This window comes from Glandiceps talaboti, chromosome 10, assembly GCF_964340395.1.
Source record: "Glandiceps talaboti chromosome 10, keGlaTala1.1, whole genome shotgun sequence".
Taxonomy (NCBI): Eukaryota; Metazoa; Hemichordata; class Enteropneusta; family Spengelidae; genus Glandiceps; species Glandiceps talaboti.
Window position 1 is genome coordinate 10,004,875 of NC_135558.1, and position 25,613 is coordinate 10,030,487.

A 25,613-nucleotide genomic window follows, 5' to 3' on the forward strand; every position below is an offset into this window, starting at 1 on the left:
ACAAATCTTGAGAAATGTTATGCTTTTTTTTTCTATAGTGTCAATATCTCACATACTTTTCAAAATAATTTTTTAATGCTGATGTTGCTTTTTGTCATTTGCTTATCTGTATTTATTTCAACCAATCAGAATGCCTCTGACATGAAACTTTTGAACAGCCAATCAGAATGTCTCTAACATGAAGCTTTTGAACACAGTATGTAAAATATATGGAACATGAATTTATAATACTCAAAAAAATAGTGATAACAAGAAAACAAAAAGATTAACCTAAATCTATGTAGATAGCAAGTAAAACAGACAGCATGGCCATAAAAATAAAATAATATGTAACATGTACATTCAAATTTCAAAATCAACTTAGCACCATTGCCTTGTTGTAAAATATACTTATGTCAAAAATATCCTTAAAATAATATTTTTATCAAATTCCATGATTACATCATTAGTTTCAGTTTAGCCTATATTATCTGTTTAAACATTTGACATCAAATGCTTTTTGGAAGTCTGCCACCTGAGGGCGCTATAACAACTGACATGATAGTACAACACACTGTATATAGATTTTTCAATGTGAAACCCTGAATAATATTCGTTCTTGAATCAACTCTTAAAATCACTTTTTCTGTATATTGCTATATGTACAGCTGAATAAAAAAATGAGATACACACTACAAATTGCACATGTTAATCAATACCTACGTATTCCATGAGTAGCTTTTCACATCCCAACTCCAATCTGATTAAAATTCGATGTAGTGTACACGGTGCGATTTCTTTTTGGCTGTTACGTTTACTGTCACTTCTCCTTTTGTGAACACTCGTTACAGACATCTGACACAGTACCATAGGTTTTCCCCGAATGCCATGAGAATACTGAATGAATTCACTCAACCAATGAAAATGTGTAATGTGCCAAAATAGACAGGTACAGTTCTTAAGAGCACTTCGATACGAGCACGAGCATAGTGCAGACAATGATGATATCGTTATTGTTTGGTGGTTCTCTTTCTTTCAATTTCGAACGTTGAGTGTCATATTGTAAGATGGATTCTGATTGGCTACTCATAAGTACAAGATTGGGTTCAGGGAAAACCTGTGGTATTGTGTCAGATGTATGTAAAGAGCGTGCTCACAAAAGAACAAATGACAGTTAACGTAACAGCCAAAAAGAAATTGCGCCGTGTGTACTACATCGGATTTTAATCACATTGATCCCAGCCCCTAAACCATCAAAATATCATAGTATGGTGAGTATCTTTACTTTGAATAATATCAGCATATATATATTGAACAGTGGTGACATAATAGTGGGTAGGTGAAAGAGTAAAGACCTATTTTGAAATTCAAACAAGTCATGAAAAAGTTTACTATACATATCACTGTGTGCACAAGGACACAGGCACACTCGTCACATCTAAACACACATATACTTACCACACACATGTACACACTCACGTACGCACACGCACACGCACACACACACACACACACACACACACACACACACACACACACACACACACACACACACACACACACACACACACACACAAATAGTAGCCATACTTCAAACACAGCTTTTCTTTTTGATAGAAAACAGTAACACAGCTAGAGATGACCGGACTACAAAATACACTGGTTGATGGCGCTCTCTGTCTATGCTACACTATCACGAGAGTCCCCATTAACTGTATTTTAGTCAATGAAAAGTTGATGGCGCTCTCTGTCTGTACTACACTATCAGAGCGCCACCAATGACTGCATTTTGTCAGTGGATTGACAACCATATCATATGTACCAAAATATGTCCTAATATTAAAATAAACATCAAGTGTACAATGTTACGAGTACATGTACAAATTATAAACTATTAAAACATTTTTTGAAACACAAAGAGTTATGAATATTTTTGGTGGAGTTGTATTTCAGATACAAATTATCAGCATTTTGATCATAAATATATAACAATTTCTCTCAAATTTGCTAATAATACTGATTTTTCATAATCAAACTTCTACCAGTCATTAAAAAATTGTTCTCCGTCCATTTAGGAAGAACGTATACACTAGCCTCTTGAAAGACTGGTCTGTTAAAACAATGCAACAAATGACATATACAGCTAGTGCCTCAGGAAGTGTTTGGGAAGTATGTTGTTACCATGGCAACTGTTCCCATGTCAACCCAATCAAATATATTATGGATATCAAAGTTATATCTAGTCATGATAACTTTGAACAGTGCATCAGTTCTTCTTATATATTTCAACTCTTATTAGTTTTATATTTTCTACATCTCTCAAAAATTTGGAAGTTAAAATCTCATAATTGTATTGATTCTGACATAAAGAAATGGTTTATAAATGTCTTCTTTTATTTTTGGACAAAAATGGGACAAGAACCAGCTATCATCAAAGCTCATCTTTCTTATCAATTTTTTGTTGATTGTCCTGCTGCTGTAAATGTTGCTGCTCTTGCTGCATCTTTAAATTGTCCTGCATCTGTTGCTGCAACTCAATTTGTCGTTCCTGATGAAACTTGAGGTGCTCCTGCACTCTTTTTTCCTGCTGCTGACGTTGATGTTCGTATCGCTCATCCTTTTTTTGATCTTGTTGCTGTTGTTGCTGCTGTAGTATTGGTTGCTGTTGATTATTTTGCTGCTGTTGTTCTTGTTGGACTGCTTGTTTTTGAAGTTGCTGATGACGTTGTATGTGCTGTTGATGGAGTTGTCGCTGCAAATCTAGGTGTTGTTTCTGTTCACGCTGTTTCTGTTCCTGATGCCACTCAGAACTATGTGCTGAATCCTGATGCAGATCAGGTTGTTGTGTATGTTGCTGCTGAAGATGACTTTGTGAAGTTCTCTTATTTTGATGTTGCAGCATCCCATCATGGTGTGGATGAGACTCAACAAAATGCTCTTCCTGATGCTGTCCTTGCTGTTGATGCATTTGTTGATGTTGCTGTTTCTGCTGCAGAGTCTGCTGCACTTGGTCTGTATCTCCTTCAGGTTTACTAACCCCAGTCGACCTGTGTTGCTGCTCCTGTCCAATACTCGATTCCTGCTGCAACTGTATTGCATCACCTAACTGCTCCTCTTGCTGCGGCTCCTCCTCACCATCTGCTGCAACAATCGACTTCACAGATCCCTCAGCTTGTTGTCTCAGCAACTGTATACTATCCCATATTTCCTCCTCCTCCATATTTTTCCTTCCGGTTAAATCTATTGCTAGTTCTAAGGAATTAGGATCCGCCTTGTTGTCCCCATCGTTAGTTTCGTCACCGTACTGAAGTTCGAGTTCCACTTTAACGCCCGCATTTGTCAACTCCCTCTGTGTTTCTTCCAACTGTTTGATGTAATCAGCCATTCCACCTTTACTCTCCACCATCTTCTGTACTTCTTGCATTATGACATCCACAAGTTCATCTGGAAGCTCTGGTGTTGATGGTTTCCTCACGGTGACGGTTTGACTGTTCTTGTCTTGCTTCTTGATTTCATCCTCCATTTCCAAGTCATAGGTGTCATCATCTTCTTCATCATCATCATCATCATCGCCTTCTTCTCTCTTTCTCAAGATCTCTTCTGTGAAGATAATCAGTAAAATCAATAAAACAAGATCTGTTATAAGTGAAAATTTTCTGCTACTTTTCTAGTCACAATTTTTGTGCAAGTAATTCCCAAACTTTCAGTGATGCCTTGTCAGGATTTTCAGGGTTCAATAACACCTATGGACCCAGAAAGTTCATGAACATTCATCCTCACAAGTTCTGTTTACATATTTGTTAGATCTTCTTGGTGCAACAACAAAGTGATATATGAACATGGAAAAAAAATGTAAGAGAAACTCATTCCAGACAATGAGTATCTGATTGCTAGGTATATAGGCATTTTCTGGTTCCAAGATGCAAAGTTTTAGATGATGTCATGGATGTGGTTACTTTTAAGATAGTCTATCAGCTAGCCCTCGGATGTTCTTCCGATAAAATACGACACACCGCCGAACAACGCTATCGAGGATGGAACATCCGAGGTCTAGCGAATGTCATCAGGATATAAATAACTGCCAATCAGAGAACCGTATTAGTGACAAGCACAAACAGAGGACAATAGCTAAATTTTCATGCATATTCATCTTAAGGAGGGGCTTGTATAAATAACCACCAATGCGTTAACTGAAATGTGTAAACCGATAAGCCATAGTAATGACGTAAATGTGTTTGTCAACACTTGCATGCAGAGATTCCCCGAGGTCATAGGTTATTGAATATATTAAAGTATATATATATGCATAGATGGCCCAACCCACCACTCAATGTAATCTCAATGGAATGTCCGGTCTGAAAATGACATTCGCTAGACTGTTCGGGCAGGCCCTCACATGCGAACTTCGTTCGCTTATAGTTATAGCATCGAAAGAAAGCCCGAACGTCTAGCAGCAAGACTACTTTTAAGATTGTTTAGTCTTTATTATATTTGAAATAACATCTTCATCATCAAACAATAGAAAGACATATTGACCTCTGACCTCTTTGTCAGTGATTTTTAGAGAACAAAGACTAGACACAGTCAATGACAGAGAGGGATTTTAATCCAAAATCAAGGGTATGGTCAGGTGACGACATCCCCGAGTAGCATGTGTGAAACCCTATGCACATACAAAATATATGACATTTTATGGGGAGGTGTGCAATGCATCATGGAACCAACAACAGATCTATAGCAAACTTCAAAGAGGCACAAAAAATTTGACTTAGTGTGCCAATGTAATCTAGAATATGTTCAGAAACTGTCCTAACCTAGACATTCCAGGGGGTCATATGAAAACTCTTCACAAAGCGTCTTAAACTTGGTCAGTAATGTACATGAGAGTGGGCAATTCTCATGCTTTTACTATTTATACTATAGACCAACAGGAGACAGTGTCTTGCAAGCCGTGGAGGACTCTTTAAGAATTTTACGTGCAACAAAATAAAACTCACCCACTGTTTTAGCCTTGTCCACCAGCATAACTTCCAAGTAGTCATCCTGTTCTTTGATTGCATTCAGGAGAATATTTCCTTCCTTCCAGAAGAGAAAGATGGCCGCCAGGGTGACATCAGTTGTACCGTCACCAGACATAGCAAAGATTGGTGACATATCACTACTTGAACCTTCATTGTTGTCAATGATTATAGCACCACGACCTCCGGCTTTCTGGATAATCCTAGCCTGAGGGTTGAAAAGTGAACACATATGATCAGTGTTGAAAGTCATAATTACAGGGTCATGGGTTGAAAGGTCAACATATGTGGTCAAGGGTGAAAGATCAAGCTACAAGGTTGAAAGTGAATTGTTGGGTCAGGGGTTAAAAGACAAAGCTACATAGTTAGAGTTGAAAGGTCTAGTTACAGGGACGTGGGTTGAAAGGTCGAGTTACAGGGATGGTGGTTCAAAGGTCAACAAATAGGATCAGGGGTGAAAGGTCAAGCTACAAGGTTAGGGTTGAAAAGGAAATTGTTAGGTCAGGGATTGAAAGACAAAGCTACATGGTTTGATTCGCAAGGTCTAATTATAGTGATGGGTTGAAAGGTCAACTTACAAGTCAGAGGTCAAGGGTCAAGCTACAAGGTTAGCGTTGAAAGGTCAACTTGTGTGAGCAGCAATAGCCATCATATTTTTAACTACTTAAAACTGTCAGTAAGAACATTTCGTTTCTGGCTCAACTTTTTAGGTCACAGTTAATTAAGAGGTTAACTTACTTAGAACTACAAACTAGTACACCAGAGGTCTCAACATCAATCAGCACTGACATATGTACAAAGGTTTTTCAGAGTACCAGCAGACTTTAAGGTCTTGGAACCTTGACTTAACTGACCATAGACTTACCTTGTCTATAAACATGCAATCACCCCTTTCTACCACCAGAATTCTACCAGCTGCTTCGTCAGCATTATTCAATTCTGTACATGCCCTGTACGGATCAGCAACAACTACTTCAGCAAAAATCTGAAATGACGGAAAGATTTATAATAGTTTTGTTAGTGAAGGAGTGTCTAAGATTGCACCATGAGTAATGAACTGTTCACTTTGATTACACCATCAACTTTTTAATATCTACACACACACACACACACACATGCACACACGCACATACATGCACACACACTATACACACTTTTGAAACAGACATGTCCTCACACATATGTACATGTGACAAAGATGCACAAAACACAAACACTCATACAGTTTCCCATTTAGGTACTCCTCCTAATGTGCATTCAGCAGTGCTAAAATAACGATGCCAAATACATCACTTAGAATTTGTATGCAAAACACTGTACAGCAACTATAGACTACTTACGCCAGGATGGCCATGTAACTCTTGTCCAAACTGTGCTGGTCCTGCTGTTAACACTATATTACCGTTATATGGTGCAGACACAAACTGTACAGCTCTTGGCTGATACTCTAGAGTAAAGAAACACAAACACAATCCACATAAAACCAAATTTTCCAAGTACAAACCAGCTTGGCAGTTCTGTACATGTTTTGTTACCTGAAATAAACGACATGATTAAAGACAGACTATTAGTGTACTGTAAGAAGTACATGTTGCCAAATTATTGTAAACGTTGCATTTTCAAATGATTGAAACTTGATTTCTCGTACTTGGAAAAGACATCACTGTTTTGATGTGGAAGAACAGACAAAGTTTGTTGACGATGGTATTAATTACTTACTTTGAAATAATCATGCAACACTGATAATTATTTTTACATAAGATCATCTTTAGTAATGATAAGCAAAACAACTGCAATAGATTTCCAAAAGGAAACTAACACTGTCAATTTCTACCATGACACTGTGCGGTCAATTTGTAACATAAAATTACATGTTGTCAATTTTCAGCACAAGATCTGAACTATCCCACTCTAGCAAGAAACTGCACATTGTAAATTCCAGCTAAAAGCTATAATTCCAGTGTTAATGTATTTACCATCCTGAGATTGTACTTTAGATAATTCAATCATTTCCTGCATAAATAACATCCCTTCCTCTGCATCTTCTGGAGTTGCAGCCTAACAAATCAGACACACAGAGGAAAATATTAGAACAGTAGCTATCTATGGGAATACATCCTTGCAAACAATTAAATACAAATACAAACGTTACCAATAGATACAAAAATACAATCAAAATTATCATTGGCCAATCACAATGCTTCATTTTCATGGTAATTACCATATCATCCTTGGCAGATCACAATATTTCATTTTCATGGCAAAATTACCATGTCATCCTTGGCCAATCACTATACTAGTATTTCATTTTCCTGGCAAAATTATCATAACATTCTTGACCAACCAAGTTCTTGGAAATCACTCAAGACATTGTGACCTGGTGTATATTGGTAAGACGTTGCTCATAATCTAGAATAAAGAAAACTTATGGAATATAGATCAAGATATGAAACTAACCTGCGATGCTGTATGTAACAGCTGTACTCTACCATCTCTCATAGTAACCAATCTGATACCCATCTTCTTCAGTATGTTTTCATGATCTTTATTACCAGGTATAAACTCAGCAGCTCGAAGACTACCAGGTTTGGATGGCCTACCGATACAAGGAGTGGAATTTACAATGCTATAGTTCTCCCTATGATCAATCTAAAATCACATGCAACATTGTTTCAAATTACGTACAATACTTTTCCTATTCAAAACGTGAGTGAAGTGAATCTACTTTGGAAAGTTTTGTTATCATAGCACTTATTCATACACTTGTATCTGATTATGACCTATCTTTGTATTTTCATTCTCTTCTTTCTCTCTGTATTTCATTTTTTTCTGTGAATTTAGAACCAAGACCATATAGAGCAGTCAGTAAAATTCGCTGAGTTTCCAAAACAACCTGAAGTTTATCAGTATTGAATGTGTGAATCTGTACAAAACAGTCTCTGTAGTTATTAGTCAATACAGACATTTTGAGTACAACTCTATCAATACATTACAACCCATAACACCAAAGTAAAGCATTTTCTGTATATACCACAATCATTTATAGCAGCCATATCAAGTGTAAAAGTATACTGTTTCATTTGCTAATTGACTGAATTAGAAAGGCCACATGCTAGGCTTGTAAAGAAACCAATTGAAATAGTATACTTTTACACTTGATATGAATGCTATAAATGAGTGAAGCACATAGAGAAAGTGCTTTACTTCAGTGTTGCTCTTTGTAATATGAATGCTATAAATGAGTGCAGCACATACAGAAAGTGCTTTACTTCAGTGTTACTAGTTGTAAAGGTTTGATGATAAAACAATGAAAGAATCTTCGGAACTAAATGGTCAGCGCAGTGACATTAAGATCTAACACCCCACATGCAATCACCAAATGTTTTCAAAACCTGGGAAATGGGAAGAGAACAAAGGCAAAAAGCTTACTTTACCATCCTAACACAATTAAAACATTTAGCTTCAAACAACAGCCAATAATTTTATATTTACCTTCTTGAGGTTGAAGCACCAGATTTTTTAGTAGGTGGACAAACATCATCTAAAAATGTCTGCTGTTGTATCGGTTTTCTTACCAATTCAGCAAAGTGTGCAATGTTTTGTTCATAATTATGATTAGGACATGTACGATCATAACTCATTAAGTCATTATGTACTGATGGTTGTGGTTCCTGTAACCAAGTGAGATAAAACAAATAAGTACAAATATCGCCATGTTTTTCAATGTCATAACGTCAAAGAGAATATTTTGGATCACGACATGGGTGATGTTGTAGTACATGTACAACTGGTGATGTTCTTGTAAGAGCATAGGTTTGTCAAATGGTCTTGATAAATGTCATGATGTTGACTTTTTTGAGACACTTTCAGTAATTGTCCCCAACCCCGAGTCATTACTCAAAAAGTTCCCCATCTCCACAAATTCACACGTTTTGCGAGTGAAACACAGCTGAGTGAAAGTTGTTAATCCTCTTTCTCCAAAGGAATATTTGTTTGTACACAAGTAACTACCAGTTGAGAAAAAACAGAATTTTAACCAATTAGGTCTGTAGAGCATTCAAACTGGGTTTGTGTGGCAATCATATGCACAGCAAATCATCTGGTCTACAAGGTACGCCATGACAGTGCGCCCTCACACATCAGTCAACTCCTCCCATGGAAAAATACAACGTATCTTAGTCTACAAATCCTCTGACTACAGTAAGACTTTATCCTCTTGATTTTTTCAAGTCCTGGGTGTTTTAAAAACCACTGGGAGCCACTTTAAATCTACACTTACCGTGTTGTTGGCAGCAGCTGATTTATTTCTCATATTACCGATGTACAAAGGCAGTAAATGTGCTTCTGTTGTAAATAAATAATCATCTAGTTCTATAATCAAGTCTTCTGGTTCAGCAAACAATAAATATAGATACTTAAATGTCTCAGCTAAAACAAAGGAATCCATTCTGAAATAGACATGATAACTTGTAAATGTAAGGACAGTGTAGGTGAACATCACAGGAGTTCAACTTCACTCAAGTTCAAAATCTGCATTCTATACACAATCTGATTAAATTTTTGATATTGAAGATGACACACTGTACAATTTGGTTTTTTACCTTTATTTGGTTTGAATTATTCTTTGTATGATATGTTAACAAAGTTGTCTTGGTTACTACTTTAAGATGAAAATATAAACATGTAGTCAATCGTCTGCTGTTGAAAAGTACACTTGCTGAAATGACCAGAATAATATACCAGGTACTGTGATATTTCAAAATCATATATTGCAGTATTTACCTGGTATTTTCACATTTCATCCTAGACAGACCAGTTCAACAAACTTACCTGTCCTCATGACTCCCTGTACGTACATCTTTCATTCCAGCAAACCCACAAGGCACCCTAGCATGGTGATTTAAGTTATCTAGTATGTTCTGACCCACCTCCAGGTAGTAGGGATCATTGGTTGCCTGGAAGTTGGATAGAAATACAATGTTTGAAAATGAACAGAATCACATATATTAATATTGTTATGCTGTGGTCACAAGTGACGATGTTTGCTTTATTGTAAATATACACTGATAAGACCAGGAATACAAAGATATATTTCAATTTGATGTGGATGTTGGTCTGACAAAATATTAGCCCTTGCCTATAGACACTGCCCTCTTGAGTCGTCTTTGAGAAATGTTATCCTTCAATAGATGCCATAGAGGTGTTTTGTGCAACTGTTGGCTTAAGATTGGTATCTCTTTAACAGAGACATCCATTAATGCATACATTAATCTGATCATTTCTAAATATCAAACATAACATTGTTTAAAGGAGTGAATATTTACCTTGTAGAGGAAGTATGTACTTTCCACAAACTCAGGTCTGAGAGGATGTTGACCCCAGTACACATTGTGATCCACTGTAAATGCCTGCATTCAATGTAAATACAAACATTCAATATTTAATACTTTGCAGCAATTGTAATGTACTATGTGGGGGATAGAAATGTCTACTATCAAACATCAATGTTGGGGATGCTAGGTCTGGTTTCCAGGGGTAAGTCAGAAGGTGTGAGATATAATTAATTGTCAGGGAAACATTACAGGAAAGGATATCTTGTGAATTCACTATGTTTGATAAAACTTGGATGTTAAATGATATAAAATACTTTGGTTTCATTCACTTTTACTTATCAGTACAGAGTTGGCATTGATCTGAACTTATGCTGAAGTTATGTACAGACCTTGCTTGGCAACTTTTGTTCAATTTGTTTTCAACTGTTTCTTGATATTATAATTGTATAACAATACAACCATGGAACAATTATACATTTAATGTAAGTTGCCTAATGTTAACAAGGCCCACATGTCACTTTCATCTACATTTTGATCAATGCTAACTCATCTTAATAACTGAAAGTGAAGAAACCAACACATTTTCTCTCATTTAACATCCATGTTTTTATTACAAATAGTGAATTGACAAGGTATCCATTCCCTTTCTGTTCAATAATATTTTTTTAGAATTCACCACATTTCATGAAGTGTTGCGGAGCAAAGTTTGGAAAGTTACAACAGAATCTATGAACAGAATGAAAGTACAGATGACTACATACCTCTGGAAGAAAGTTATGTTTTTTAGTAACCTGATATAACATTTCATGTGTTTCTATGGCTGGTTTGATGTCTCCTACAAGAACCTGAAATGGACAATAATATAACAACTCTGAATACAATATTGTTAACATCAAAATGTAGACACATACATACATCTCACTATATTAATTAAAATAATTAACATTATCACCATTATTATCATCATTAACATCTTTTCTATTATCATCGCTGTCGTCATCGACATCATCATCATCGCCACCATCACCACCACCACCACCACCACCACCACCACCACCACCAACATCATCATAGTAACCACCACCACCACCACCATTATTATTGTCATCATCATCACCACCGTCAGTAACATCATTTTTATCATCATTATCACCACCACCACCACCATTATTGTCATTGTCATCATCATCATCATTGCCATCACCACCACGATCATCACCATCACCACCACCGCAACCACCACCATCATCATCATCACCACCACAATCATTATCACCTCAACTTATAATTTCATACTGTAACACTAAACAAAAGAGTACCCCTACAAGCCCACCTACCTGTAAGCCAGGCCAGAATGCTAACAATGCGTCCATAAAGTTCCTAGATTTAGTCAATGGTTTATGCATGTGTACATCTATGAGTAGTGGTCCATTGCTGACATATCTCATAATAGCATCATAATGCTGGAATGACAAATACAGAAAACACAAGTCAAAGGTCAGGGATCAAAGGTCACATAACCACACTTTCTAAAAATATCCCTGGTAATAATCTAACCAGACACAAAACTCATAAATTGAAATGACTGAAAAAATTCAACAACATATTCAAATTTTGGCATGCACAAATACTAATCTTTATTCAGTATATTTACTGGTAAATGAATAACCCCCTCTCCCCATACGAGGAGACATTGATAGGTATTGTGGCTACAAATTGATCAATTCTTTATTACATAATCTTCAAACCAACTAGTATACATAATATACAATCAATGTACAGGTAGTGTCTCAGTCACCACACAATGTCTGTTCTATCTCTCATCTCATCTTCCATGTTTGACTTTACAACTTCATAGAATAAGACACTGAAAACTACAAGATTGTTTATCAAAACTCACTTTGTTAAATCTTTCTAGGTAGATTTCTTCACCGAGTAGAATATAGGCTTTCAGACAGTACTCATAGTAGGAATCTATACCAGCACCCACACCACTCTCTGGAGTAGAGAAATAACAGACATGGGTTAGACATTTCCTGAAAACTTGCACAAGATGTTAATCATATTTTATGAACAACAATGGTGAACGTTACTGTTAATGGATGGCATCATCAATGTTACAATCAAGTACTGACGGCAGTATATCATGATCATCGTCATCGTTGTCGTATCATTCTCACTGTCATCATCATCATCGTCATACATTGCCAGTTGGCTGAAAGACACCTGCTATGAAGGTCTTCAACTTGCATGATAAGTTAGAACAGTTAATACTTAATTGATATACCTACCTCTCCTAACCCAATCCCCATTGTGTATATTAATAGTAGTACCAACTAAATTATTACTTCTATGTCTCTTCTCCCATATATACTGCATTGCACGGTGTGCTTTTTCCTGTAAAATAGGACAAAATGTATCATATATTTCATTCGTGTCATATTCCAACAGCTAAGTTCACCTTCAAATCCATATTGATAATTTACGTGCAAATCCATATTGATAATTTACCTTCAAATTCATATTGATAATTTACCTTCAAATCCATATTGATAATTTGGTTATCAATGCATACAATTCTAAATTTGTTTGAAAATATCACTAAATTACACTTTTCACAAAAAGATATACGTTTGAAATATTTCATCACATATCCAAACCAAATAATGTCTGGCAGACCTCATTATGTAGCATAATACACCTAGCCAGTAACTCATAAAAGAATCTGTGACAAACTTCCTGTCATATACCAGGAATATATTTCAAATACACGTTTTCATTGTAACAAATACTTCATACTAACAAACATTTTGCTCATTTTTCAAGTTTGTTAAAAAGAGGTTACTGTATTTTGATTGGTCAAAATCATTTCTCACCTCAAATATACTTTCTCCTGTTAGCCTACTGAGGGCAGCAAACTCCAGAATCATAGTACCGGCACATGCAGTACATGTATCTCTCTCTGTTCCTGTCCTAGACTTACCACTCTGTACACCATACCTAAGATTCACCTGGTAATACAACAAATATATATATAAATTTTGCAGCGAAACTGTAAACCATCAGTTTTGTGTACTCCACATAAAGAAATTTAAAACAAATTTTGTAAAAAAAAGCCTTACTTTATTTTCAATTGCTTCATACATCAAACAGACACAAATAAAGCAGATCGTGTTTATTGTTACAGTTTCAGTTGACTTACTCTTGGGTATGGCATCCCTGTGGTTGTATTAAATGCTGGAAGTAACCTTTGACCCATGTCTTTAGCCATATTTAATAATTCATCATTGTACCATTGCATTCTGTTTGTTTGATCCTTTATGGCTAGGGCCATCACATGACCACCTAGAAGACCCCTGTAGAATTAAATATACAACAGTCAATCATCTGGATAGATAGATATCATGTCAGTCAGAACATACAGACACAGACTGAAACACACACATACAGTACACTGTATACGTAAGTACGTACACACACACACACACACACACGCACACGCACACACACACACACACACATACACACACATGTACATGCATACACAGACAGACAGACAGACATGGTAAGATAATTGACCGTTTTCTACAATAAAGCTCTGGAAGATCCTTTTTAAATTGCACATATTAATATTCATAGCAATTCTGGGATAGGATATGTAAATAATGTTTTTTCCCAAATATCAAAATGATAATTACTGGAAAAGAAATTCAGTTTTCTGTATCAAAATATTAGTGGGACCATATATCCAGCAATCCTATTTGTTAATATACATGTATAATACAACACATGGAATATATACAATGATATATAAACTCTGTATACATACCCTAACACCCGTATATTGGTTTCAAACACTGACACAACAATATCAGTGTCAAAGGTCACATCTCTTGATACAAGTCTGACAGCTTCATCAAACTTATCTAACTCTCCTACAACAGCTAAAGTATCTAATGTGTCTATTAAAGTCAGAGAAAATCTGAAAATAATCAAAAATAAATGAAATCAGGTGAAATTCATCATACTTTTACAGAGCGAATTTTGAACAATTAACTTATGCAACACACTGATACATTTCTGAAGAAGTTTTGTATCTATCGACAAAATCAGAGAAAATTTGAAGAAAAAAAAACGAATACAAAAATGTAAATGATTTTTGGTAAAATTCATGATACTTTTATTATATATGTACATGTAGTCTGTAATGTATGCCATGACGGGGCGCCCTCACACATCGATCAACCCCTCCCTAATGACACGACATATCTTACAGTCTAATACACATATAAATGTTCCCTCTATGTAATCCAAGACACCAAGAAGAAATTTTTGATAAAACTTGCACATTCATAATTTAACCAATAATTTTGGATAAAGTTTTAGAAACCCAGGTATATCACCTCTGCTGCATAACTTGACATAAATACAAATTTTAAAATATCACAACCGGATGAAAATAGTGATATTTGAATTTGCATATATTGTAATAAAAAAAATATGATCTTATCAAGCAAATGAAATCTATTAAATTTTGACATATTGTGCCAAGTGTACTTGCTGATTGTAAGAAGTTCAACTTGTTTGTGCTTGTTTGTCACTGGCTGTACAACCATAAGAGTGATGCCCATAAATTTGTAGTGTTCTACTATATTTGCATGACATAAAAAGACTCATACAATGAAGGTATTTGAAAATGCAGCATGTTGAATTTGCCATAAAATGAAAATCGTCTGACAAACTAATCTATTTAATGACACCTTTTACACTAAAAGATTCGCTCACCAACATCAAAATCTACAGATTACCATGGCGATGTGGAGATGATACAGATTACCATGGCAATGTGGAGATGAAGTTAAACGATCCCTTTGTGTAACAGACACCATATGCGTGTCGAATAAAAATATCAAGTCTCTGAATGGTTTGAAATTCTATGCTGTTAACGAGGTCTGACTGATATACACAAACCATGGATGGTATGAACTGACATTATTAGGATGTATACATATTGTTGATATAATTATGTCATGCCTGCACGATAATTTAATGATAACAACACTCGTGAATAGAGTATGGAATATTCATTATGTGTAAAAGTTTGGAAGATGATTTATCTTGACAGAACACAGTTACAGAACTATATATGTACATCGTAAAATTTCATGACACAGAAACACAATGTGGAACTCCATGATTTTGGAAAGAAACAGTGCCAATGACACTGAAACACAAATGAGTGTACTTGAATAATAATATTAATAGAGATACTAAAACAGACTGACTAAAGGACTACCCAAAAAATACCATTTCAGTCACAATCACAGCTGTTTGTTTATATAAACCAAAATGTAAATTTCTCAGTTTATATCTTTAATTATTTCATTTCTTAGAATAGTTGTCGAGAAGAAGAAAAGCCGGCCAAGACAGGGACTCAAACCCAGGAACCTTTGATTACTAGATGTGTACTTTACCAACAATGCTACCACACCATAATAGCATGTTTCTACATAAATATATGACCATCAAACTAAAATACAACATTTAAAACAGAGCTTGCTCTGTGGTGAAAAATTCGCGAGACAAAGATGAAACCATCTATTCTGGTTGCTCCACTGTAACATGTAGATACTTGCAAAATAGCAATACCGATGTATAGGTATGAAACTACAATTTTAATGACGAAATATTCCTAAATGATAAAAATTTACTAAATTGTGAAAAAAATTATATATTGTGGGAAATACAGATGGTAGGTACAAACCACTATACTACTACAAATTATATACATGTATATTGTGTAAATACACAGGGTTTTTTTCAGAGAGAAAAATACACAAATGGACTCACTTTCCTAAAGCATCATCTATATCTCCCCGACTGGTTTCTTCACCACGTACACGACCCCTACAACTCAATGGCATCAGTTCGTCTGCTGGATATGCATACGTCTATAGAAAATAAAATTATTGAAAATAAAATATTAGTTTAGGGGACATAGAATCACGAATCAATAAACACCAAGATATGTAGCTATAGAAAATGAAACAAGGGGAATCAGTATGAATGCATGTAAGCTGGAAAGTGAAAATTGGAGATGGTACTCATGGATGTTTAGAATGAACACCATTGAGATTTAGAACAGGAAACGCAGGAAAACAGAAATTCATTTCCTCAAAGGTTTTCAAAATGTTAATATAGCAGTCAGATACTAGTTAAAGTGAATACATTTATAAAAGCCTAGAAGTCTGGGTCTTGTGTACCCATTCCACTACTTTGACAGGTTGATAACACAACCATCCACCTCCCTCATCAAAACAGACTTCAATTTTTCAACATTAACATGTTTTTTTATAGAAAGGTGGCTCAACCATATTGTAGCCTTTAAAGTTAAAAAAAGTCAATCTTTTGTAATTTGAATACCATATTTATTAATACCAGTATACCCATATACTTGATGTACTCTCAAATTTAATAAACACAAAAAAGTTGCCATACTCTATCTAGCACCAAGTATTTGGTTAGATTCTCACTGTAATAATACATATTTATTTCCATTACGCATTAATTTAAATTTTAAAATGTTGCGATGTCACTTAAAACAAACAATTTACAATTTACCATTTTACAAATGTGAGTTACATGTATGTTATCACAATGGTAGTTTTAATAGTGCTTTCCTTCATCGAATCTTAAGATTAGAGATGATTTGGTACAAATTAGCTTTTTATAATACATTACAACAATGTACTCAATAAAGGATATAAAGTGGGTACAATCTACCTTCGTTCCCCTGTCTGTCATTTTACAAGGGTTCCTCACAAAATGTATAGAATAGTAAAAACTGTGTTGTTTATTGAAGATATTTTACCATTTCAAAACTATGAATTTAATTAACATTTAACAATCGGAATACAAAGTACATTCTGACACGTCTACACTGTAAGCAGACATCTTTGAAAACATTTCATGTTTGGAATATTGGGACTGTTAAATTAAAATGGCCATCTGGATGACGATTTTGGATTTATTTTGGATTTTTAATTTATAAAATAATTATATCATGGCTTATGCCAAGTCCTTGTTTGTAACTCAATACAATGGGAGAGATTAATAAATGTGTAAAATATCTGTTACTGCAAGTACAATAATATACTTTTTACACATGTTTTAGCTTTTTGCAATGCATTGAGTTACGAATCACAGACTTAGTCAATGTTGTTTTACATTGATTTTTCAAGTACATTTTTTGTAAGAAGCCATGATAAAATTGTTTTATACATTAAAAATACAAAACAATATCCAATCCTCATCCATATGGTCACTTTAATAAAATATGACAATTGGAATGTTACAGTAGATTCACATCTATAATCTAAGCAATATTAATTAAGAATGTTTCCATCATTACAAATTAGATAAAATTAATTAATCAGGAAATTAAAGTACACCCTGTAATGACAATCCTACAAAAAAAGATATATCATATTTGACAATCCGATTAATATCAATATTAATATCAAAGCACTGAACAGGGCTTGAAATTAACTTTTTTTTTCCTGGTAGTCCAACTGGGCTACCAGTTTTTAATTTTGGTAGTCCCATTAGCTCGACTGGTAGTTCCCCCCCCCCCCCCCCCCCTCCAACACATGCATCAGAGACACATATACAAATGTAAGCAATTGTAGCAGTTTTCTTGACAGGATTTTGCCAGAATGGGATGTTTTTGTCCAATTATATCAGAAAACATGGGATATTTTCAGTCAATATGGGACAAAATAATAAGGAAGCAATCTGATTTCCTTACTAAGTAATAACAAATTGTTGACCACACAATAGATGAATAATTCATACAGCATAAATTGATATATTATATTAATATCTATTGCAAACTTCTTACGGCACAAAATGATTTTCTTGAATCCCTCAACTAATAATCATTTTTTTCATTAAATCAACACTTTATTACACTCCTTCTGGCGGTAATAACTGTTAACATAATTGCATGATTCTTCATTTTTACGTACAAATTGATATCACACTAATAAAATCATTTAATATGCTGAAATTGGATATAGTTACAGAATTAGGTTAATTATAGAAATTGTAACAAATAAGATGAAACTAAGATATATGGATAATTCAAAATTTCCTCTATATGTGATCATCAGTTAATTCAATTAAAACATTCCCAAATGTATTTACCAATATACATGTACATAACACACACACACACACACACACACACCCACACACAGAGTACAGTGACACATTCAATACACATACATACAAAATATTGCATACATACATACATACATTATACATACATACATACATACATACATACCATACGTACATGTGACATACATACATACATACATGCATACATACATACATACATACATACATACATACATACATACATACATACATACATACACACACACATACATACATACATACATATGTACGTACGTACGTACGTACATATATACTTGTACATACATACATACATACATACATACATATACACATACATACATATTTGAAATATTACACATTTCTAAAGATAGTGATATGGATATGTGATACATGTACAAAAAATTGTACATATTTGAGGCGATTTTCTCAGCATGAGTGCATTTCCTAATACATGTAGCTTTGTTCTTTTGATGTTGACTTGAATAATACTTACACTGTAGGTATTTTCCTGTTAACTAATTCAAGTAATCAAATGATTAACGAGCCGCATCACAAGGACATTATTATTTACATATTAGTTAATAAGCTGAGTTTCATATCAAGAACATGAAATGATAATTCATAGACCTATCCAGTGGTGGAAGGGCTATGGATAATTACTATTATTAAATTTCATCACAGACTTGCTAATAACTTGTAATATTGTAGAAAGTGAAATGTTATATTAAGCTGCCACGTAACTCTAAAATATGAAAATGTTTTCTATGAAAATGAGATTGGTATTCAAATAATTCCACAGTATGATGCAATGCATGTGTGCCACTCTATAATAGTAAAAGTATGCGTTATAGTTTACACAGCTGTGGTTTTGTTAATACATGTAGTTATGACATTTTTGCCATTATTTCTTGGTATTTTTATTCAAACAAAAACACAGCTTGCTTTCATTCTCTTCTCTTCATATTTTTTTTCACAACACATCTGTTTGAACTAGAACAATATATTCATTGGAAATACTCTAAATCTTTGCTTCCAATTACATTTGTAATGTCTGCTATTTTTGTATGTTTATTTTTCCATGAAAATGAATCTCCAGTGAATATACTTTTTGTACTCATAGTGACCATTTAAATTAGTGAAAATTAGATCCAGGCATAACAGCCATGTTTTTTTTTTGTAAAATTGAAATCCCTTGAAAACATCTATTGCTATAATAATATGGCAGCAGAAGATAGTGAACAGACATCACCATCACAAACCAACACATAACTAGCACAAACCAACTTATAACCAGTACAAACCAACACATTACCAGCACATAACTAGTACAAACCAACTTATAACCAGTACAAACCAACACATTACCAGCACATAACTAGTACAAACCAACTTATAACCAGCACAAACCAACACATAACCAGCACAAACCAGTACAAACCAACACATAACCAGTACAAACCAACACATAACCAGCACAAACCAACACATAACCAGCACAAACCTATTTCAACCGTATCACCTTATATCAGTTAACAGATTCTATACTTTTCACTTGTCTTCAAGAAGCATTACAATTAGAAAATTTGTGGAATCAGAAAATCAGATTATTTTATTCATTTTGTTTTTCAATGCTGTGGGAAGTTTATGTTTTAATCATCTCTAGTCCTGACTGGAATTCAGTTCAGTACCGACTTTGAGTGACTGCAATCACAACATAACTAGTGAAGTGTGGAAAGCCAAATAAACAGTTTGCAATATCAAGGCCCCAATTCATGATACATGTATTATACATACATTTTGTATATACAGACAAACTTGTAGACAAACATGTAGCAGCCACCCAGGGGACTGACATAAAGTGGTCGTTATAGGGAGGTGGCCATTCTGTCGAGGGTTATGATTATGATATTAACTCATGCTAGAGAGTCAAAATAGAACATGGTCGACTTTCATACTGTTGTGTATCTCGACCAAGAAATTTTACAATTATTGTTAATATAATGCGACCTGATAAAATTCTATTTCAGATACATGTATGATTTATATCATTAATAATACAAGTACTTGTCAGAATGAAAAGTGTGAGTTTAAAATGTCAGTGAAGTGATCATTTGTGACAAATCTTGTGAAAACTGAAGACAGTTTGACTTACCATGTAGGAGTCATATGCATGGTTGAACATTTCCACTACCTGCCTCCTGGTAATGAAGAGAAAAAATAGTAAATTTTAGGTCAGTTTTCCAAACATGATAGTCTGGGCATGCTGTTTTTTATTTATGTATTTTTAGCAATACAATACTGCTATAGAGTACAACACAACAACAACCCACATTTCATTTTGTGTATTTTATTCATGTACATTCGTTACATGGGCAAGGATAAATCAGTCAACTGTTTCAATATTTGCCTAGGGAGGTACATTTTTGTAAGGTAAAGTCTACTTGAGTATAGTTACTTTACCTGGATTCCCATCATTAATTTATGGTAGATACAGACATATGGAAAAATTATGTCACCGCTTTCTCCTATTCTTATCCAGGGTTCCAAACCTGAGCAAAAATTATATAACTGCACACCATTGCGTAATCTAACCGACATGCCACTATGCAATTTCTTGTAACCCAGCACAAGCTGATGTTCCCCTAATATCCCTTTATGTGGTGACCAGTATTGCCATTTATGCCAACTTGACAGTGATGAACAACAATGTCTTTGTATCAGATCAAAATATGATGTATCCCTATCCCTAGGCTACAAGAAAACCTACAAAATTATTTGTCTTTTAATTACTAAAGATCGCTGCTTTCAAGCTGGAATGATATCTGTTGGCTTGTATAGTAATTTTATTTGCTATACTACTACATTATATCACAGTCCCTCTATCACTGTGAGTATATAAAACTCTACATATTGTACAAAGCATCAGCCTCTGTGAACTATAAGATATCTGTGTTGTTCGAGTGATACTTGATATAGTGTGGCATGAATGTTGTATCTTAAAGACTACAGCCGCTGACATACATTTTTTGTAGGACAGATTGTCACGCTCTTTTACCATTTATACCATTCCAAGTACATACCATGATACATGTACAGGTAGAGATAAGTATTTTATTTCCTGACTATGTACAGAAAATGATGTACAATCATACCCTGGCTGAATGCTATCATATCTATCATAAACAAAAATAATTTTCTTATCAATACTCTATACTACCATATGTTTGTACATTTATATATATAAATGTATCATAATAAGTTATGGTTTTATGCATACAATTATGTAAAATAAAGTACTCGATACATATATGCATACAATGTATGTACATGTATGCCTGTTGGATGATGTAACCATTTTAATGTGTTGACCGTAAAAATATTTTGGATGTCCACTACTGATACACAAAATGTTTATGTAAGAAATACCAAATAAATTATTGCCAAACAGACGTGACAAATAACACACTTTGACAGAAAATCTAGAATAGAAATTTTACTTTTTAGATTCTACATTGAGTGGAATTTTTAAAGTAGAGTGTGACTTCTCCTTGCAAGTATTTGTTTATTTTTAAAACATACATACACAAAACAACTGTCATGCATCCTGACAGCAAGAATTAGGAGAGCTGCAAATTCCATCCTTGAGAACTTAAACAGCTGACTCCCAAGGTATCAAAAGTTGTGAGTCAAAGTCTACTGATATACTAGTTTAATACAGGATGTCAAAATGCATTATAATTAATTACTATTCCTCAATATTTGTCTTCATTCACCCAAGGAAAATACTCATGACCTAAGGGGCCTTGTCACTACGAGTTGCTAGTTGCTAGACTCGTAGTGACAAGGCCCCTTAGGATCGGTCACGAGTAATTTCTGGCTGAATAGCATGGCCAGTAATTTTTTTTTTTAAATCAGGAAATGTAATGGCAATTTTAAGTGCTTTGACAGTACAACCAATGACATATGGTAGACACACATTGTTGTAACATAGATGCATGTTGTGTTGTCATGATGTAGAACGACCAGGGTACGTATTCCATATTTTTTGTTTAACCTGGTTCGTGCATGGTATAATGGTTGTTATAATGAAGTGTTCAATACAGTGTCAAACTATGCACATGTACACACACATGATGTGGGGAAATAATGATCTTGGGGACCAGTAAGGTATTTTGAAACATCATCCACTGGAATTGATGCACTGGATGGAATGTAATAGATCATTTCCAATCACAATCTGACAACCATATGACTCAGCAATAACTGTTGTGTCTGACTAAATCTACTAAAACATTACAGCCATGCACTTTTCAATCATACACATTTCAAATATTGGAGATGGTGTTAGGAAATTGTAGTATTTTTTGTTTTGTCTTTGCATTTGTTGTTTGTTGCAACCTAGCCAATGTTACTATTCTAAATAAGACTTACAACATTTTTAACCTTTAATTATGACTTTTATCTCTAGTCTTTTTGAAGTTTTTTAAGTTTAATACTTTATTTTGAACTGGACATAAGGTAGAAATTATTATTACCACAGTACTAGAAGAATAGCAACATTTTGGGTCATCAGGGATACAACTTGTATTTATATTTCAAATTCCTCTGAGCAAAATGTTGTGTTCAGAATATGTTCCCAAAACAACATAAACACAGCTTCTAACATATTAGGTAAATAAGTTGTTTGGAGGGGAAGGAGAAAATCACTCACTAATGGGAGGGGGGGGGGGTTTACAATGTATAAGCTAACCGGGCAAGAAAGTACAATATTGGACTGACTGTAAGCTAGGGAGTTAGGGTTAGAGTTTTGTTGAGGATAAGAATAGACCCCCTAGCAAAAATCTGGTTTGCATCATCAGTAAGAATGTAGAACAGTGGACTGACTATATATAAATTTATGTATTTATATAAAACTAGGGAGTTAGAATTAGGGTTGTAAGAAGGATACGAAGTGTTAGACTCCCTAACTTAAACACAACCCTTATTTTTTAATACCTTCTGTAATACATTAGCCTGGAATCCATGCAAATGGAGGTTTTGAATTTTTATTTCCCCATCACAATCCAAAATCCCCATTCACCTGTATTCTAGGCTAATAATACATGGACACTGTTCTACATGTTCCCTGCCCTCCCTTCAATTTTTGCGTATGAAACTTTTGTACCAATCTAGAGGTCTGCCATGCTAAGTAGAATAATTATTCTAGAAATAGACTGTACCTTTTTGTCCCAGGTTACAAATGCACAACATTGACACTGCCTGCACAAATAATACAATATGGCATTTCCTATTGAACTTTTAAATTATGACAAAAAGTGATATTCCTGGGTCCAATTTGAAAACAAATGTGTGACCTTCTACAATAACATACACATACAATATTACGATGTATATACATGTAGGATAGTTTGTCTGAAAATAAATTATTCAAAATTATGAACTTAAATGCGTACATGTTTAATTTATGGATTACTGAAGATTTTGTGGTCAATTTTGATGTTGGCAAAATTTCTTCAAGATGATGTGCCAAACAATGGGTGTATTTAGTGAATATATTCAGTATTCATAGCCTGCTTACCAGTCATAACGTCCCCGGGTCAAAACGTCCCCGGGTCAAAACGTCCCCGGGTATGACCAAAACGTCCCCGGGTCAAAACGTCCCCGGGTCAAAAACGTCCCCGGGTCAAAACGTCCTCGGGTATGACCAAAATTTAACCAAGACACTTGACTGTGTAACAGTTTCCGTTCCTTCCCTAAAACACGGTCAAGTATCGATGCCCATATTCCGAACCATTTTCTGTTCGTGATTTACCGTGAAAGATACAATTTAGTTTTCACCGACTTGCCAGTGCATACTACTTTCGTTCATCACGATTAACTATATTTGCATGATGTGCTAAATACATTGATCAATCGCAACATTCAAGTATTTGAAGCGTCGCCACGCGTGACTTCAAACCTTACCGCCCTCTTCATTTGTGTCGCTAATTAGCACTTGTGTTAGCCGATCCATGGGAGCCGCATAAACGTATTTTGGGCACCTGAGGTGGGTACGCAGTCACATTACTGTATTGTGATGTAAGAAATAGTAAGAAATAAGGATATAATGTAACACACACACACACACACACACACTCACTCACACAAATAGTTTGGGTCGAGGAAAATGGAAAGACGGGGACGTTTTGACCTGGGGACGTTTTGACTTATGGAAACCGGGGACGTTTTGACCCGGGGACGTTTTGACTGGATACCCATAGCCTAACCCATGTACACATCAGTGGGTATGTATATGGGTCAATGCTGTTGTTGCACAGTCACTTGTCCGCTAATATGCTATTCAAGGATGGTCATAATACTATAATGACATTATTAGGTATTTCCGAATAGTCAAAAAATACCGTCATCGGCGTCTAGCACGTTTATATGGGCATCTTCGAATAGCATATTATTACCTCACAAGCGATTGTGTTTTTGTTTGTGCCAACTTTTCTCTTTTTTGCATGTGACTCAGTCACTGAAATATTGAATATCTTGTGGGAACTGGAGATGTCGTACAAGGAAAATTATGGTGACCATGGATTAGATTAGGGGATTATTTAAATTTTAAATAAATTATCTCTAGTCCAGATCCTCAAAAATGAAGATAGCAACACAGAACTCTAAACACACAACCGAACGTACTTTTCCAAACTACATACGTGGCCGGCGTAATTCAGTATTTCCTAGAACGATATCCATATCACATAGTTGTTAGAATACGTAAACACAGTGCCGTGTATCAAGCAAACGTTCTCGCCGTAGGATTCTGGAGCAAAACAAAATCACTTCCTGCCTCTGACTCTTGGCACGACGACACCGTATTAGACTAATATATATGTACTTACTTGAGGGTTGTCTTATCGATTGCTTTTCCATGACAAAGACCAGTGTGGCTCACGAAAAACGCCACTGATATACAAAGCAAGTTCTTGAGTATGTTCGACAACCCCATGATCTCTCCCCTTCTCCTTCCTTCTGTAGTTTTACCGGCAATTTTAACGCATCGTCAGGACATCTTTACATACGTTCTCATGTAACT

At 34.9% G+C, this 25,613-nt stretch overlaps 1 protein-coding gene across 1 annotated transcript; it reads right to left on the reverse strand.

The window, feature by feature from the left end:
- Positions 1–1,539: 1,539 nt before the first annotated feature.
- LOC144441509 (ER degradation-enhancing alpha-mannosidase-like protein 3) lies at positions 1,540–25,613 on the reverse strand. Its single transcript, XM_078131094.1, has 20 exons — positions 25,420–25,613; positions 20,685–20,730; positions 16,181–16,281; positions 14,160–14,312; positions 13,533–13,686; positions 13,207–13,341; positions 12,622–12,727; positions 12,231–12,328; positions 11,668–11,793; positions 11,092–11,175; positions 10,322–10,405; positions 9,828–9,952; positions 9,277–9,445; positions 8,490–8,668; positions 7,455–7,593; positions 6,974–7,055; positions 6,338–6,444; positions 5,863–5,982; positions 4,977–5,205; positions 1,540–3,579 (listed from the first exon to the last, which is right to left on the reverse strand). Exons 1-20 carry the CDS (start codon positions 25,524–25,526, stop codon positions 2,411–2,413), a joined length of 3,513 nt encoding a protein of 1,170 aa, XP_077987220.1. The 5' UTR covers positions 25,527–25,613; the 3' UTR covers positions 1,540–2,410.

Excerpts from the sequence above, each read along its gene's own strand:
- LOC144441509 (XM_078131094.1), bottom strand. The coding sequence starts at position 25,526 with ATGGGGTTGTCGAACATACTCAAGAACTTGCTTTGTATATCAGTGGCG. Across the intron at positions 9,953-10,321 it reads GTACATACTTCCTCTACAAG|GCAACCAATGATCCCTACTA; the intron begins GTAAATATTCAC and ends TCCAACTTCCAG. Across the intron at positions 3,580-4,976 it reads GGACAAGGCTAAAACAGTGG|AAGAGATCTTGAGAAAGAGA; the intron begins GTGAGTTTTATT and ends TTATCTTCACAG.